At 40.6% G+C, this 12,333-nt stretch overlaps 1 protein-coding gene across 9 annotated transcripts in view; it reads right to left on the bottom strand.

The window, feature by feature from the left end:
- LOC121277432 (3'-5' RNA helicase YTHDC2) overlaps positions 1 to 12,333 on the bottom strand; it is a 174,098-nt gene that overhangs the window by 148,884 nt on the left and 12,881 nt on the right. For 8 of the 9 annotated variants that reach the window (XM_041186886.1, XM_041186885.1, XM_041186890.1 and 5 more), the window contains exons 4-5: positions 11,321 to 11,517; positions 10,153 to 10,355 (exon numbers count right to left, since the gene is read on the bottom strand). In XM_041186886.1, the coding sequence (XP_041042820.1) occupies positions 10,153 to 10,355; positions 11,321 to 11,517 (400 nt within the window). The remainder of the gene's footprint in view (positions 1 to 10,152; positions 10,356 to 11,320; positions 11,518 to 12,333) is intronic. The other variant, XM_041186894.1, reaches the window with a different exon arrangement.

The following is a 12,333-nucleotide window of genomic DNA, read 5'->3' as shown; positions in this document are numbered from 1 at the left end:
GAAAAAGGCCCATTTATCTCTGCTCCCTGTTAGCTAACCAATTCTTTATCCATGCTCAGAAAGGGGCACACAAGGAAACTGGAGGCTATGTCTGAGTGAGACAGAGTCTGAGCGAGGAGGGAATTAGGCTCACATGGGATTTGGTGCATGGGGAGAAAAAAAAGAGGTGTAGCATACATAGGAATTAATCTAAGTTAATTAAGGAGGTAACTAACTTAAGTTGACTAAAAAACATAATTAACAATGGCAGGACAGGTGTTCTGTTGCAGCTGTGGAATGTGGACGCTTTTGGATGCCAAGGCTATCCAGGACAAACACATTTGCAGAAAGTGTAAGCAGCTAGAGGAATTCCGGATCAGGATTACTAATCTGGAAGCCGAACTGCAGACACTGGGCAACATAAGGGAGGGGGAGAAATACCTGGACGCCTTGTTCCAGAAGACAGTCACACCCCTTAGAAAAGGGTCGTCTGTTTTGGTCAGCAGTGAGGGACAGGAGGCTGTGACTGTGAGTGAGGCAGATAATGGGACTGAGCAGACAGTAGAGGAGGAACCTCAGGCTTTACAATTGTCAAACAGGTTTGAAGTGCTCGCAAAATGTGTGGACGAAAGCGAGGTCTGCAAGGTGGTTGAACAGGCTGAACATGGCACCATAGTACAGGAAGCCATTCAGGTGGTGAGATCAAATAGAAATCTGGTGCTGGTAGGGGCCAATATAGTAAGGGAGGTTGACACTGTTCTCTGCAGAAAAGAGCAAGGGTCCAGAAGGCTGCTTTGTCTACCTGGTGCTAGGGTTCTGTACATTTGCTCAGGGCTGGAGAGGAACCTAGAAGGGGGGGGGGGGGGGCGGGAATCCAGCTGTTGTGGTCCATGTATGTACCAGCAACATAGGTGGGACAAGGAAAGAAGCAGTGCATAGTCAGTATGAGGGGCTAGGCTCCAAATTAAGAAGCAGAACCCCAGTCTTAATCTCTGGATTATTACCTGACGCATGTGCAAATTGACATGGGGCAAATAAGATTAGAGAGATGAATAGGTGGCGTATAGACGGAAGAAGTGGGTTCCGGTTTGTGGGGCACTGGCACCAGTACTGGAGAAAGCAGGGGCTATACCATGCTGGGACCAGTGCCCTTGCGAGCCGCATAACTAGGGAAGTAGAGAGGATTTTAAACTAAATTGTGGTGGCAACAAATCAAATTTGGGAAGATGGGGTAGAGTACAGACCAGGGAAGAGAGGAAGGTATCAATGTGTAAAATGATAATAGGAAGGGACAGAGAGTACCAATGTAGGAATAAATCAGCAGATAATGCTAGAGGTTACTTAAATAATAAAAGGGATGAAACTTAAGGCACTGTATCTGAATGCACATAGCACGCGAAATAAAACAGATGAACTGATAGTACAAATTAGGTAAATACATTGTAGATGCAGAGACATGGCTGCAGGACAACATAGATTAGGACCTGAATATTGAAGGGTATGTGACATTTAGGAAGGACAAGAAGCTAGGAAAAAGTGGAAGGATGGCTCTGTTAATTAAAGATGGAGTTAGCACAATAGAGATGGATGACCTCAGTTCAAGAAACCAGGATATAGAAGAGATTTGGGTAGAGATGAGGATTGATAAAGGCAAGAAGTCATCCGCGGGAGTGGTGTACAGGTCACCCGACAATAACCACACAGTAGGGCAGGGTATCAAAGAAGAAATAATGGGAGCATGTCAGAAGGGTATCATGGAGGATTTTAATCTACATATAGACTGGAAAAATCAGATGGGCAAAAGGTAACCTGGATGAGGAGTTCATAGAATGTTTTCGGGATAGTTTCTGAGAACAGCATGCTCTGGCACCAACCAAAGAGCAGGTTATACTAGACCATGTATTGACCGAGGAGGCAGGATTAACTAATGACCTCATAGGGAAGGTGACCCTCGGCAACAGTGATTGAATATTACATTCAGTTTGAGGGAGAGAAGTGTGGGTCTAAGACTAGTGCTTTAAACTTAACTAAATGCAATTTTAAGGGCATGAAAGCAGAGCTAGCAAAAGTGAACTGGCAATTTAGATTAAGGGATAGGTCAATAGAAATGCAACCTGACATACCTGCTCTTTCCTATCTTCTTCCCTACGATGGTATCGTTTTAACATGTTGATAGGGCACAGTTGATTCTTTTTCCTACAATCTGGAGTACTTTTCAAACAATTTACTTTACTAACCCTCTTAATTACTTTGCATGGGACACTGAACCATGCTTTCAGAGGTTCCCCCTGTAATGGCAATGACACTAACATTTCATCCTTTGGTTGTAATGTTTGGGTCATAGCTTGCTTATCTACCCATTTTTTCATCATTGTGAGAAACTTTAAGGAGTTCTTGAGCCATTTTGCAAGCTCCCATGAGCGGTTCCTGGAAGACGGACACAATCTAATAAAGGGGATTCATCCCTCTGTCCTAAAACTTTTCTTTGATTAATTTCATAGGACCTTTTATCTCATGTCCATAAATTAATTCAAAAGGACTAAAATCAGTAGATTAATTTGGTGAATCTCAGCTAGCAAATAAAAGTAAATCCAGTCCTTTGTCACAATCATGGGGATATCTATGACAACATGCTTTAATCATTGTTTTGAGAGTTTGATGGTGCCTCTCTAAAGATCCCTGTGTTTGTGGATGATATGCTGTGGACTTTAACTGTTTTATACCCAAACTACTCTAAGTTCTGAAAGGTTTTCACAAAATTGGAACCTTGATCCGACTGGATCTCTACTGGTAATGTCGATCAAGTAAAAAATTGGGTTTATTTCTCTACAGCCGTCATTGTCCTTAAAGGAATGACATTTGGAAATCAAGTTGTTATATCCATAATAGTAAGGATACTGGTATCCTGCTTTCATTTTTGGTAATGGTCCCATATAGTGCATTAACACTCTACTGAATGGTTCCTCAAAAATTGGTATGGGAATTAAGGGTGCCGGTTTGAGTACATGTTGTGGCTTTCCTACCATCTGGCAGGTATGTCACATTTTACAAAACTGCACTACATCCTCACGAAGACCTGGACAGTAAAACTACTGGTTTATCCACACCTGAGTTTTCCATGTCCGTACATGTCCTGCCATAGGAATTTCATGCTATCTATAATATCTTTTTGCGATATTGGGGCAGTACCAGTGCCTGACAAACAACCGTCCATTCCTCATCTGCAGGTCTCCGAGGAAGTGGACACTTCCTCAGTAGAATTCCATTTTTAATACAATGACATCCTCGAACTTCCTTAGCTTCAGCTTGGGCTGATTGTGCTATCTTACTTAACTGTGGACCAACTTGTTGAGCCTCAACTAAAGATGATTTGTTAAACATCTCTTTCAGATTATCTAAGTCTTCAGCCAGCCAAATATCTGTCTGTGGTATCACTTTGACCTACGATGATAGACTTAGCTTAGCCATTGCTCGGGTCATCACACACGAAGGAAAAATTCCTGGAACCTTTCCCAGTAACTTCCCATCTCTTTAACCTCATTTGGGTTTTCCTTAATTATGGGAGAAGCTACCACCTTTACTCCAGCTAGATAATTTCCCAGGAGCAAATCAACTCCATCTACAGGTAACTTCTGAACAACCCCTACCGTCACTCTTCCAGACACAACGCACACTCCGGGTCACCTAGTATAAAGGTACAGGTATATACTCCCCGTCAATACCACTGACTAAAACCTTGGCTGGTAATACGTTCTCTGGTGAAAAAGTTATGCCTTTCCCCAGCAAAAATGTTTGGGTGGCTCCCATTTCTCTTAGTATGATTATAGGTGATACTTTTCCCCTCGACAAAAATTCTTTATAGCTCTCATGTATGTCATTCACCTCTCCAGATCTCTCAGCAGTGTTCACACTCGGATATGTAGCTGCAGTGAATGCTACAACTTGATCTGTTGTACTTCAGGGTTCCTTTTCCTGAATCACCCTCATGTACCCATGGATTTCCCACTCAGCTTCTAGCAATCTGCATGAACATGTCCCACCTTTGAATATCACTTCACCTTCAGCATCTTCCTTTCTGGCCTGAGGAGGAGTTTCCAGGATACTCCCAGCTGTCCCTTCTCTTCACTGGCTACTTAACTTTCTTTCACCTTCCCACCTTCTATCCTTCTCAGGTTTCTGGGGGGGTGACGGAAAAAGGATTTGGATTTATGGACTAGCTCAGTCATCAGCTATCACTGCTCCCTATCTGGCTGTTGCAACCCTCTGGTATTCAACATGGGTTTTAACCACAGAAGTTAATAAGATAAAAGCTCATGGTGTTGGGCGTAGTATATTAACATGGATTGAGGATTGGCTAACCAACAGAAGTCAAAGTCGGGATAAGGGGGGCATTTTCAGGATGGTAACCTGTAACTAGTGGAGTGCTACAGGGATCAGTGCTGGGGCCTCAATTATTTACAATATATATTAATGACTTAGATGAGGGAAGTGAATGTACTAGCAAGTTTGCGGATGACAAAAATAGGTGGGAAGGCAAATGGTGAGGATGACAGTCTACAGAGGGACATAGACAGGTTAAGTGAGTGGGTAAAAACTTGGGAGATGGAATACAATATCAGAAAATGTGAGGTTATGTACTTAGGCAGGAAGAATAGAGAAGCTGAATATTATTTAAATAGAGAAAAACTGCAAAAGGCTGCAGCACAGAGGGATTTGGGAATTCTTGTGCATGAACCACAAAAAGCTAACAGGTTCAACAGGTAATGGGGAAGGCATTTGGAATACTGGCGTTTATTTCAAAGGAAATGGAGTATAAAAATAGGGGAGTCTTGCTAAAACTATACAAGGCACTTGTTAGACCACATCTAGAATACTATGAACAATTTTGGTCCCCTTATCCAAAGTAAGGTATACTGACATTGGAGGTAGTCCAGAGAAGGTTCACTAGGTTTTTCCCAGGTATGGAGGGGTTTTCTTTTGAGGAGAGGTTGAGTAGGTTGGGCCCATACTCATTCAAGTTTAGATGACTCTTAGGGGGCTTGACAGGGTAGATATTGAGAGGTTGTTTCCCCTTGTGGGAGAGTTTAGGACCAGAAGGCATAATCTCAGAGTAAGGGGTTGCCCATTTAAGACAGATGAGGAAGAATTTCATCTCTCAGAGGGTAGTCAATCTGTGGAATTCTTTACCATAGAGGGCTGTAGAGGCTGGGTTGTTAAGTATACTCAAGGCTGAGATACACAGATTTTTAATCAGTAAGGGAATCTTACCTTTCTCTCTCCTGCCTTTCTGCTTGCTCCTTTTGAATTACTCTCCTTCCTTTTCTTTTGCATCTAGCCTTTTCAATTCCAATTCTATTTCTTTTTGTTTTGTCTCCAATTCAAGTTTTTTAATTTGCAACTGGATCTTAGCTAATTCAATTGACTCGCCCCGTGGAGAACGTGGCCTCTCTGGTATCCTTTCCAATTTCAAATACTACAGTATCATCTCAACCACGTCTGCTTTCCTCACCCCTACAGGTAATACTATCTCCAACCTATCTGCCAATTCCGTTAGCTGAGTCTCAGTGGTTACTTTTTGTAAACCAGTCAGTGTTACATCTGCCATCTGTAGAAAAGTCTTAGCCACTTCCAACGCCATTTCAGTTTACCAATGTATAAGAAACCTGGTCTCCATCCTTTTAGCCCTTACCAATTATTATTGCACGAACAATCACCTGCTGTCCGCGTTTCAAATCCCACAAAAGGCCCCAATTTATGTTACAATCAGGATGGGATTAGTGCACAAATTATCAAGCCCCACTACTCTGCTGGCTGTACCATTAATTTACATGTTTAATTTTCACACCGAAATGGCCAATTGTATACTTATAGTACCCAGGAGAAAAGAGACTCTGACCATGCTTCTTTCATAACACTCAACGATTAATTTATTTTAAAACAAAACTTCTTTTAACAAGTTGCAAGTACCGGTTAACACACAGTTGTAATCAGAAAGTATAACTATCTTTTACTTCCTAAAGACACAGACAAACAAATGACAAACAAATAAAGTCTCTCTCTGTAGAGATGGGCTTTGGAGAATGGCATTATAAAATAAAAGATAAAATCCACAAGGTCTCAACGCTGTCGTCGGAGTTCCCTCTTGTGGCCGCTGGTCCTGGTGGATGCGTGGAAATTCTCACCAACTGGTCTCTGCTTTGCAGGTCCAAATGCAGACTGGTAAACACCCAGATGAGGGCTGTCTGGCTACAAGTTCATAGCCACACACAATTTTAGGCAAGGTAGAGAGGGGGAGAGGGCTAGGATAGTCTTCCTTCCTCAAGACTGAAAGCAAAACCACAGGCTCAAACTTAAGGTTTGCCTCTGCCATGTGACTGCCTTTTTGACTTCCAGCTTTTCACTAATTAAAGTGCTTTGCAGTTCAAAACAAACAAATAGCTCCTTCTCAAGTACCATATAGGTCAGGTGACTTCTTGGAAGAGGCCTGCTTGTTGACAGTTCCAAAGTGAACTTATGACATTTTTTTAAAAAATCCCAGGTTAGCATCCACATGCCCAAATCCTTCCATTTTGAAAAAGAAAACTTCAGTCTTGAGAGATATGATTCTAACAAATGTTATCATTTATTGCGAGGGGAAATGAATGTAATAGTAGGGAGGTTATGTTCCATTTTTATGGGAGAGAGCTTTGGTCTTCTTATTCAAGAATGTAAACTCATTGGAAGCAGTTCAGAGAAGGTTTACTAGAATAATACCTGGAATGGGCAGTTTGTCTTGAGGAAAGATTGGACACATTAGCCTCGTATCTGCTGGAGTTTAAAAGAATAAGAGGCAACTTGATTGAAACAAAAGATCCTGAAGGGACTTGACAGGATGGATGTAGAAAGGATGTTTCCTCCTGTGGGAGAATCTTGAGCTAGGAGGTCACTGTTTAAAAATAATGGGTCGCCCATTTGAGAGAAGAGGAGAAAATTTCTCTCTCAGAAGGTAGTGAGTCTTTGGAACTCTCTTGCTCAAAAGGCAGTGGAGGCAGAATCTTTGATTATTTTTAAGGCAGAGGTAAATACATTCTCAATAAACATGAGGTGAAAGGTTTTTGGGGGTGGATAGGAGTGTGGAATTGAGATTAAAATCAGATCAGCCATGATCTAATTGAATAGCGAAGCAGGCTCGAAGGGTCGAGTCACAGAATCCTTACAGTGCAGGAGGCCTTTCGGTCCATCGAGTCTGCACTGGCTCTCTGAAAGAGCATTCCACCTAGTCCCACTCCCCTGCCTTATCCCCGTAACCTTGCACATTGTCTCTTTTCAGATAGCAATCCACTTCCCTTTTGAATACCTCGATTGAACATGCCTCCACCACCTTTTCAGGAAGTTCATTCCAGACTCCAACCACCCTCTGGGTGAAAACATTTTTCTTCTCATCACATTTACTCCTTTTGCAAATTATTTTGAATTTGTGCCCTCTAGTTCTTGATGCTCTCGAGTGGGAAGAGTTTTTCATTACTTATCCTGTCTATACTCCTCAGGATCTTGAATAGCTCTATAAAGTCCCCTCTCAGCCTCCTTTTCTCCAAGGAAAAGAGTCCCAACTTCTCCAACCTATCCTCATAATTACAGTTCTTCATCCCGGGAATCATTCTTATGAAACTCCTCTGTGCTCTCCCCAATGAGTTCACATCCTTTCCCAAGCATAACGCCCAGAACTGGATGCAGTACTCCAGATGAAGCCTAACTAATGTCTTATACAAGTTCAACACGACCTCCTTACTCTTGTATTCAATGTCCCTATTAATAAAGCCCAAGATACTATATGCTTATTAGCTGCTCTCTCAATATGCCCTGCCATCTTCAATGACCTATGTACATGTACACCAAGGTCTCTGTTCCTACACCTCTTTTAGAGTCTCTCCCTTTATTTTACGCTGTCTCACCATATTCTTCCTGCCAAAATGGATCATCTCACTTGTCTGCACTGAATTTCATCTGCCACTTGTCTGCCCAATCCACCAACATGCCTACGTCCTTTTGAAGTTCAAGACTATCCTCATCAAAGTTGACAACATTTCCAGTCTGTATCCCCTCTGCAAATTTTGAAATCATGCCCTGCAGACCAGTCTAGGTCATTAATTATAATCAGGAAGAGCAAGGATCCAAACACTGACCCCGGGGAACTCCACTATAAACCTTCCTCCTATCTGAAAAACAACCATTTATCACTATTCTCGGTTTCCTGTCACTCAGCCAATTTCTTATCCAAGTGCCCACTTTCCCTTTTATTCAATGACCTAGAATTTTGCTCTCAAGTCTGTTGTGTGGCACTGTATCAAATGCCTTTTGAAAATCCATATACACCACATCAACAGCATCTCCCTTATCAGCCTTCTCTGTTAACTATTCAAAAAGCTCCAGCAAGTTAGTTAAACAAGGTTTCCCCTTAATGAATCCATGCTGGCTTTCCTTAATTATCATGCACTTGTCTAAGTAACTTGATTTTACCCCAAACTACGGTTTCCAGACATTTCCCTGCCACTGAGGTCAAATTGACTGGTCTGTAGTTGGTAGCTTTATCCTTTTTGAACAAGGGTGTAACATTCACAATTGTCCAGTCCTCTGGCACCTCCCCTGTGTTGAAGGGAGACTGGAAGATTATCACTAGTGCCTGTGCAATTTTCAGTCTCACTTCCTTCAGTAGCCTTGGATAAATTTCATCAGTCCTGGTACCTCACCTAGTTTAAGTAAAGATAGCTTTTCTAACACCTTGTCTTTCTCAATTGTAAATCCATCTAGTTACCCCCTCTCTCACCTCAGCCTGGATAGCATCTTCTTCCTTTGTAAAGACAGATGCAAAGTGCTCATTCAATGCTTCCACTCTGAAGAAGTGTCATATGGACGCGAAACGTTAACTGTTTCTTTCTCTTTGGTAGGAGGAACAGATGTGCAGAGTATTTCTTAAATGGTCAGAGACTAGAAAGCATAGATGTACAAAGAGACCTAGGTGTCCTCATCAAGTAGTCACTGAAAGCTACAGGAAAGATAATGGTATGTTAGCTTTCATGGCAAGGGGATTTGAGTACAGGAGTAGCACAGTCTTGCTTCAATTGTATAGAATTGGTCAGCCGCACCTGGAGTAGTGTGCAATTTTAGTCCCCATCCCTTAGGAAGGGTATTATTGCCATGGAGGGAGTGCAATAAAGGTTCACCAGACTTGTTCCTGGGCTGGTGGGACTGTCCTGTGAAGAGAGATTGGGGGAAACTGGGCCTGTATTCTCTACAGTTTCAAAGAATGAAAGGTGGTCTCACTGAAACTTAAAAAGGGATTGATAAGGTAGATGCAGGTAAGATGTTTCCCCTGGTTGGGGAGTCCAGAACCAGAGGACACAATAACTCAAAATAAGGGTGAAGTTACTTAGGATGAGGAGACTTTTTTTTTACTCAGAGGGTTGTGAATCTTTGGAATTCTCTACCCCAGAGGGTAGTGGAAGCTCAGTCATCGAATACCTTTAAAGCAAAGGTTCACAGATTTCTAAATACCAAATGATGTAAAACGCCGTGGGCATAGTGTGAGAAGGTATTGAAGTGGATGATCAGCCATGATCATATTGAATGGTGGTATAAGCTCAATGGGCTGAATGCGCTACTATGTTCCTATGCTTCTGTTAAAATACAAAGATGACACATTTATGCACAAAAAGAACTTCAAAGGTCAATTTCTTTCAAATTAACCATTAATGATACAACTGCAATGCTTAGTTTATAAACCATTAAGAAATCCACACAGCTGAAATTTTGGTGTGCCAAAAATAGAGTGCACAATGCCACTGTACAAAATCTAGAGAACTGAAGCACAGTTTTAGAAAAGCCAAAGCACAGTAGCTTAAGTCAGCCAGTTATCAATTTGCAAAGAAGCAGTGAACATAAAATGGGGATTTGTACTTCATCAAAAAATAAACACAAGTAGCCTAAAGCCATAAAATGCACAACCTTCTCCTGAAAAATTCCCAAGTACCTACAAAATTTCCCAACTTATAAAGCTAGTATATAAAACCAAGTATTGGCGGATTTATGTTTTCTCTATATAATAGTCATTGCACTCTCTATGTGAATTGCTTTGAAGGCATTCTGATAATAACAAGCCAACATAAAAACAAGAACTAACTAATTTAAGGGACACACCTGTGTAGTTTTTCCAGATCCTGTTTCTCCAACTATTAAAATCACTCTGTTCTCTTTTATGATTTTCACTATTTCATCTCGCTTTTCAAAAACAGGCAGGGACTGTCGAAAGGCATCTAACTCAGAATCTCCACGCTTTGGTGGAACTTGAGGAATGCCATTGTTGAGTCTACCACTGGTCTTATTCATCTCTCGGTTGTTTTCTAGGAAGGCAAAAATATGGAACCAACTAAAGCACAGATTGAAAATCAAGATGAGAAACCAAAAATAGCACATCACAAAATAACAGACTTGTGCAAAATGAACCTGAAAGAATGATAAATACATATTAAGTAATAAAAACAGAAAATGATAGAAATACTCAGTAGATCTGGAGGGAGAAAGTGTTAACATTTCAGGTCAATACCTTAGGCCTGTTCCTTTCTCCACAGATGCTGCCAGACAAGCTGAATATTTGCAGCATTTTAACTTTTTATTTCAGGTGCTCAGCATCTAAACAGTTATGCTTTTGCATATATTTCTAATTCCTGGACCAATAATGTAGAAATTACTAATTATTAGAGCCTTACACACAAGCTTCTCTTCAGGCTTTGGTGAGCTACATTTCCAATGATTAGTATTAGTTGCTAGATTTCAATAATAATAGAACTGTTACCATTTTAAAGAGCTTTCATTAATAGTTTATTAAATTTCAATCTACAAAATGCCTATTTAAATGCTAGTTGACAAAATACATTTTCACTCCCTTCCAAAGTCCATTCCACTTTTTTTTTAAAATGCAACTTGCCTGAATACAGTTAAATGCAGCGGAGAATGGATTGTCAGTAAATTTCTAAAATATAAACAAAATTCCAAATTCTTTTTTTTTTAAAATAGAAATGGGTTTTCCTAATTTCCAATCAGGAATATTTGTAACAGCAGTAACCCATTTATTTTAAATAATGGCAATTAGAAAATCTAAGTAATTAAAAGTTATAGCCATTGATGAATTTTCAACAACATAAACATCAGAATGCTAACCCTCTAAGTAAGCCCCATCTCCACCTGCTAGTTTTGGACACTGCAAAACGTGACCAACCTAACTTTAGTTTTAATATTTTTAAAAATCCTGAGATAAAGCTGCCAAACATGTTTATTTCCTCCCTCCAAAATGAATAGTAACACATACCTGCTTCAACAGTTAATGCATTCCCTCGTTCAGTTTTGGGTAAAAGATCTGTGCGCTCTTTATTAGTCACAGGAAACCTCTGAATTAGATTGCGTATGGCATGCTTCATACTGTGAGTTAGTGTGCAGGTCATGACAGCCTGAGCCATCTCGGAGCCATCTTTCTTCTTTATTGTAAGAAACCTGTGTGCCCCTTTACTGAAATGAAAGGATCAATGACTATTTCTCAAACAATTTTAAAAGGCAAAGCACTAAGAAAAGGGAACTTTGATGCATGAAAAGCAGTTTTTTCACTGTAGTATGGCTCTCATGAAATGTGAACTAAAATAGTCATTAATGGAAAAATGTTAAACCAAAAGTAAAAATTGCTCATAACATGAAACAAATCATTTTGTGCAGCTAAACCACAGTACTGTAATACTTGTAGAAATGTCCTGCTCTTTGTTCTAGCCAATGAGATAGGAAACCTCTGATCCATCCACAACTTGATATCAGACAAGCAGCTGGATAGATCGAAGGGATGACAGCAAAGTACAGTTGAAATGTGAAATGTGACCAGTATGGAAGCTGATTCCATGCTTAAAGATAACACTGACAAGGGGCAAACTAAAAAATAGTAGTGACACTCAAGGGTGGAGGCCTCAGCAAACCCAAAATGACTGGCAGGCAGGAGAACTCTGCAGAATACTAATGATATATAGTGGCAAGTAGAACAGAACCATATGGCAGTGGTATATTAATGTGAATAGAGAAATTGCAGAGGAGAATGGAATGATCAATCATAATGAAAGCCTTGGAAAAGGTCACAATCCAAGGCAGGCTAACATTGCTATCTTCACCAAGGTTGCTTTAACTGAAGAGTTATTTCCTACACACAGAGACAAAGGTGACTAACTCCCACAAAAATTGCAGTTTTGTTGTGGAATGCTGGAGTATGGTAGTGAGCTCTTCAGTGGGGAGTAACTAATCCATTTTTTTTTACTGACAGATGTTTGATTTACAAGTTGGAAATTG

This window comes from Carcharodon carcharias, chromosome 4 (assembly GCF_017639515.1).
Source record: "Carcharodon carcharias isolate sCarCar2 chromosome 4, sCarCar2.pri, whole genome shotgun sequence".
Lineage (NCBI taxonomy): Eukaryota > Metazoa > Chordata > Chondrichthyes > Lamniformes > Lamnidae > Carcharodon > Carcharodon carcharias.
The sequence above is the reverse complement of the archived record's forward strand: the minus strand, read 5'-3'. Positions and strand labels throughout refer to the sequence as shown.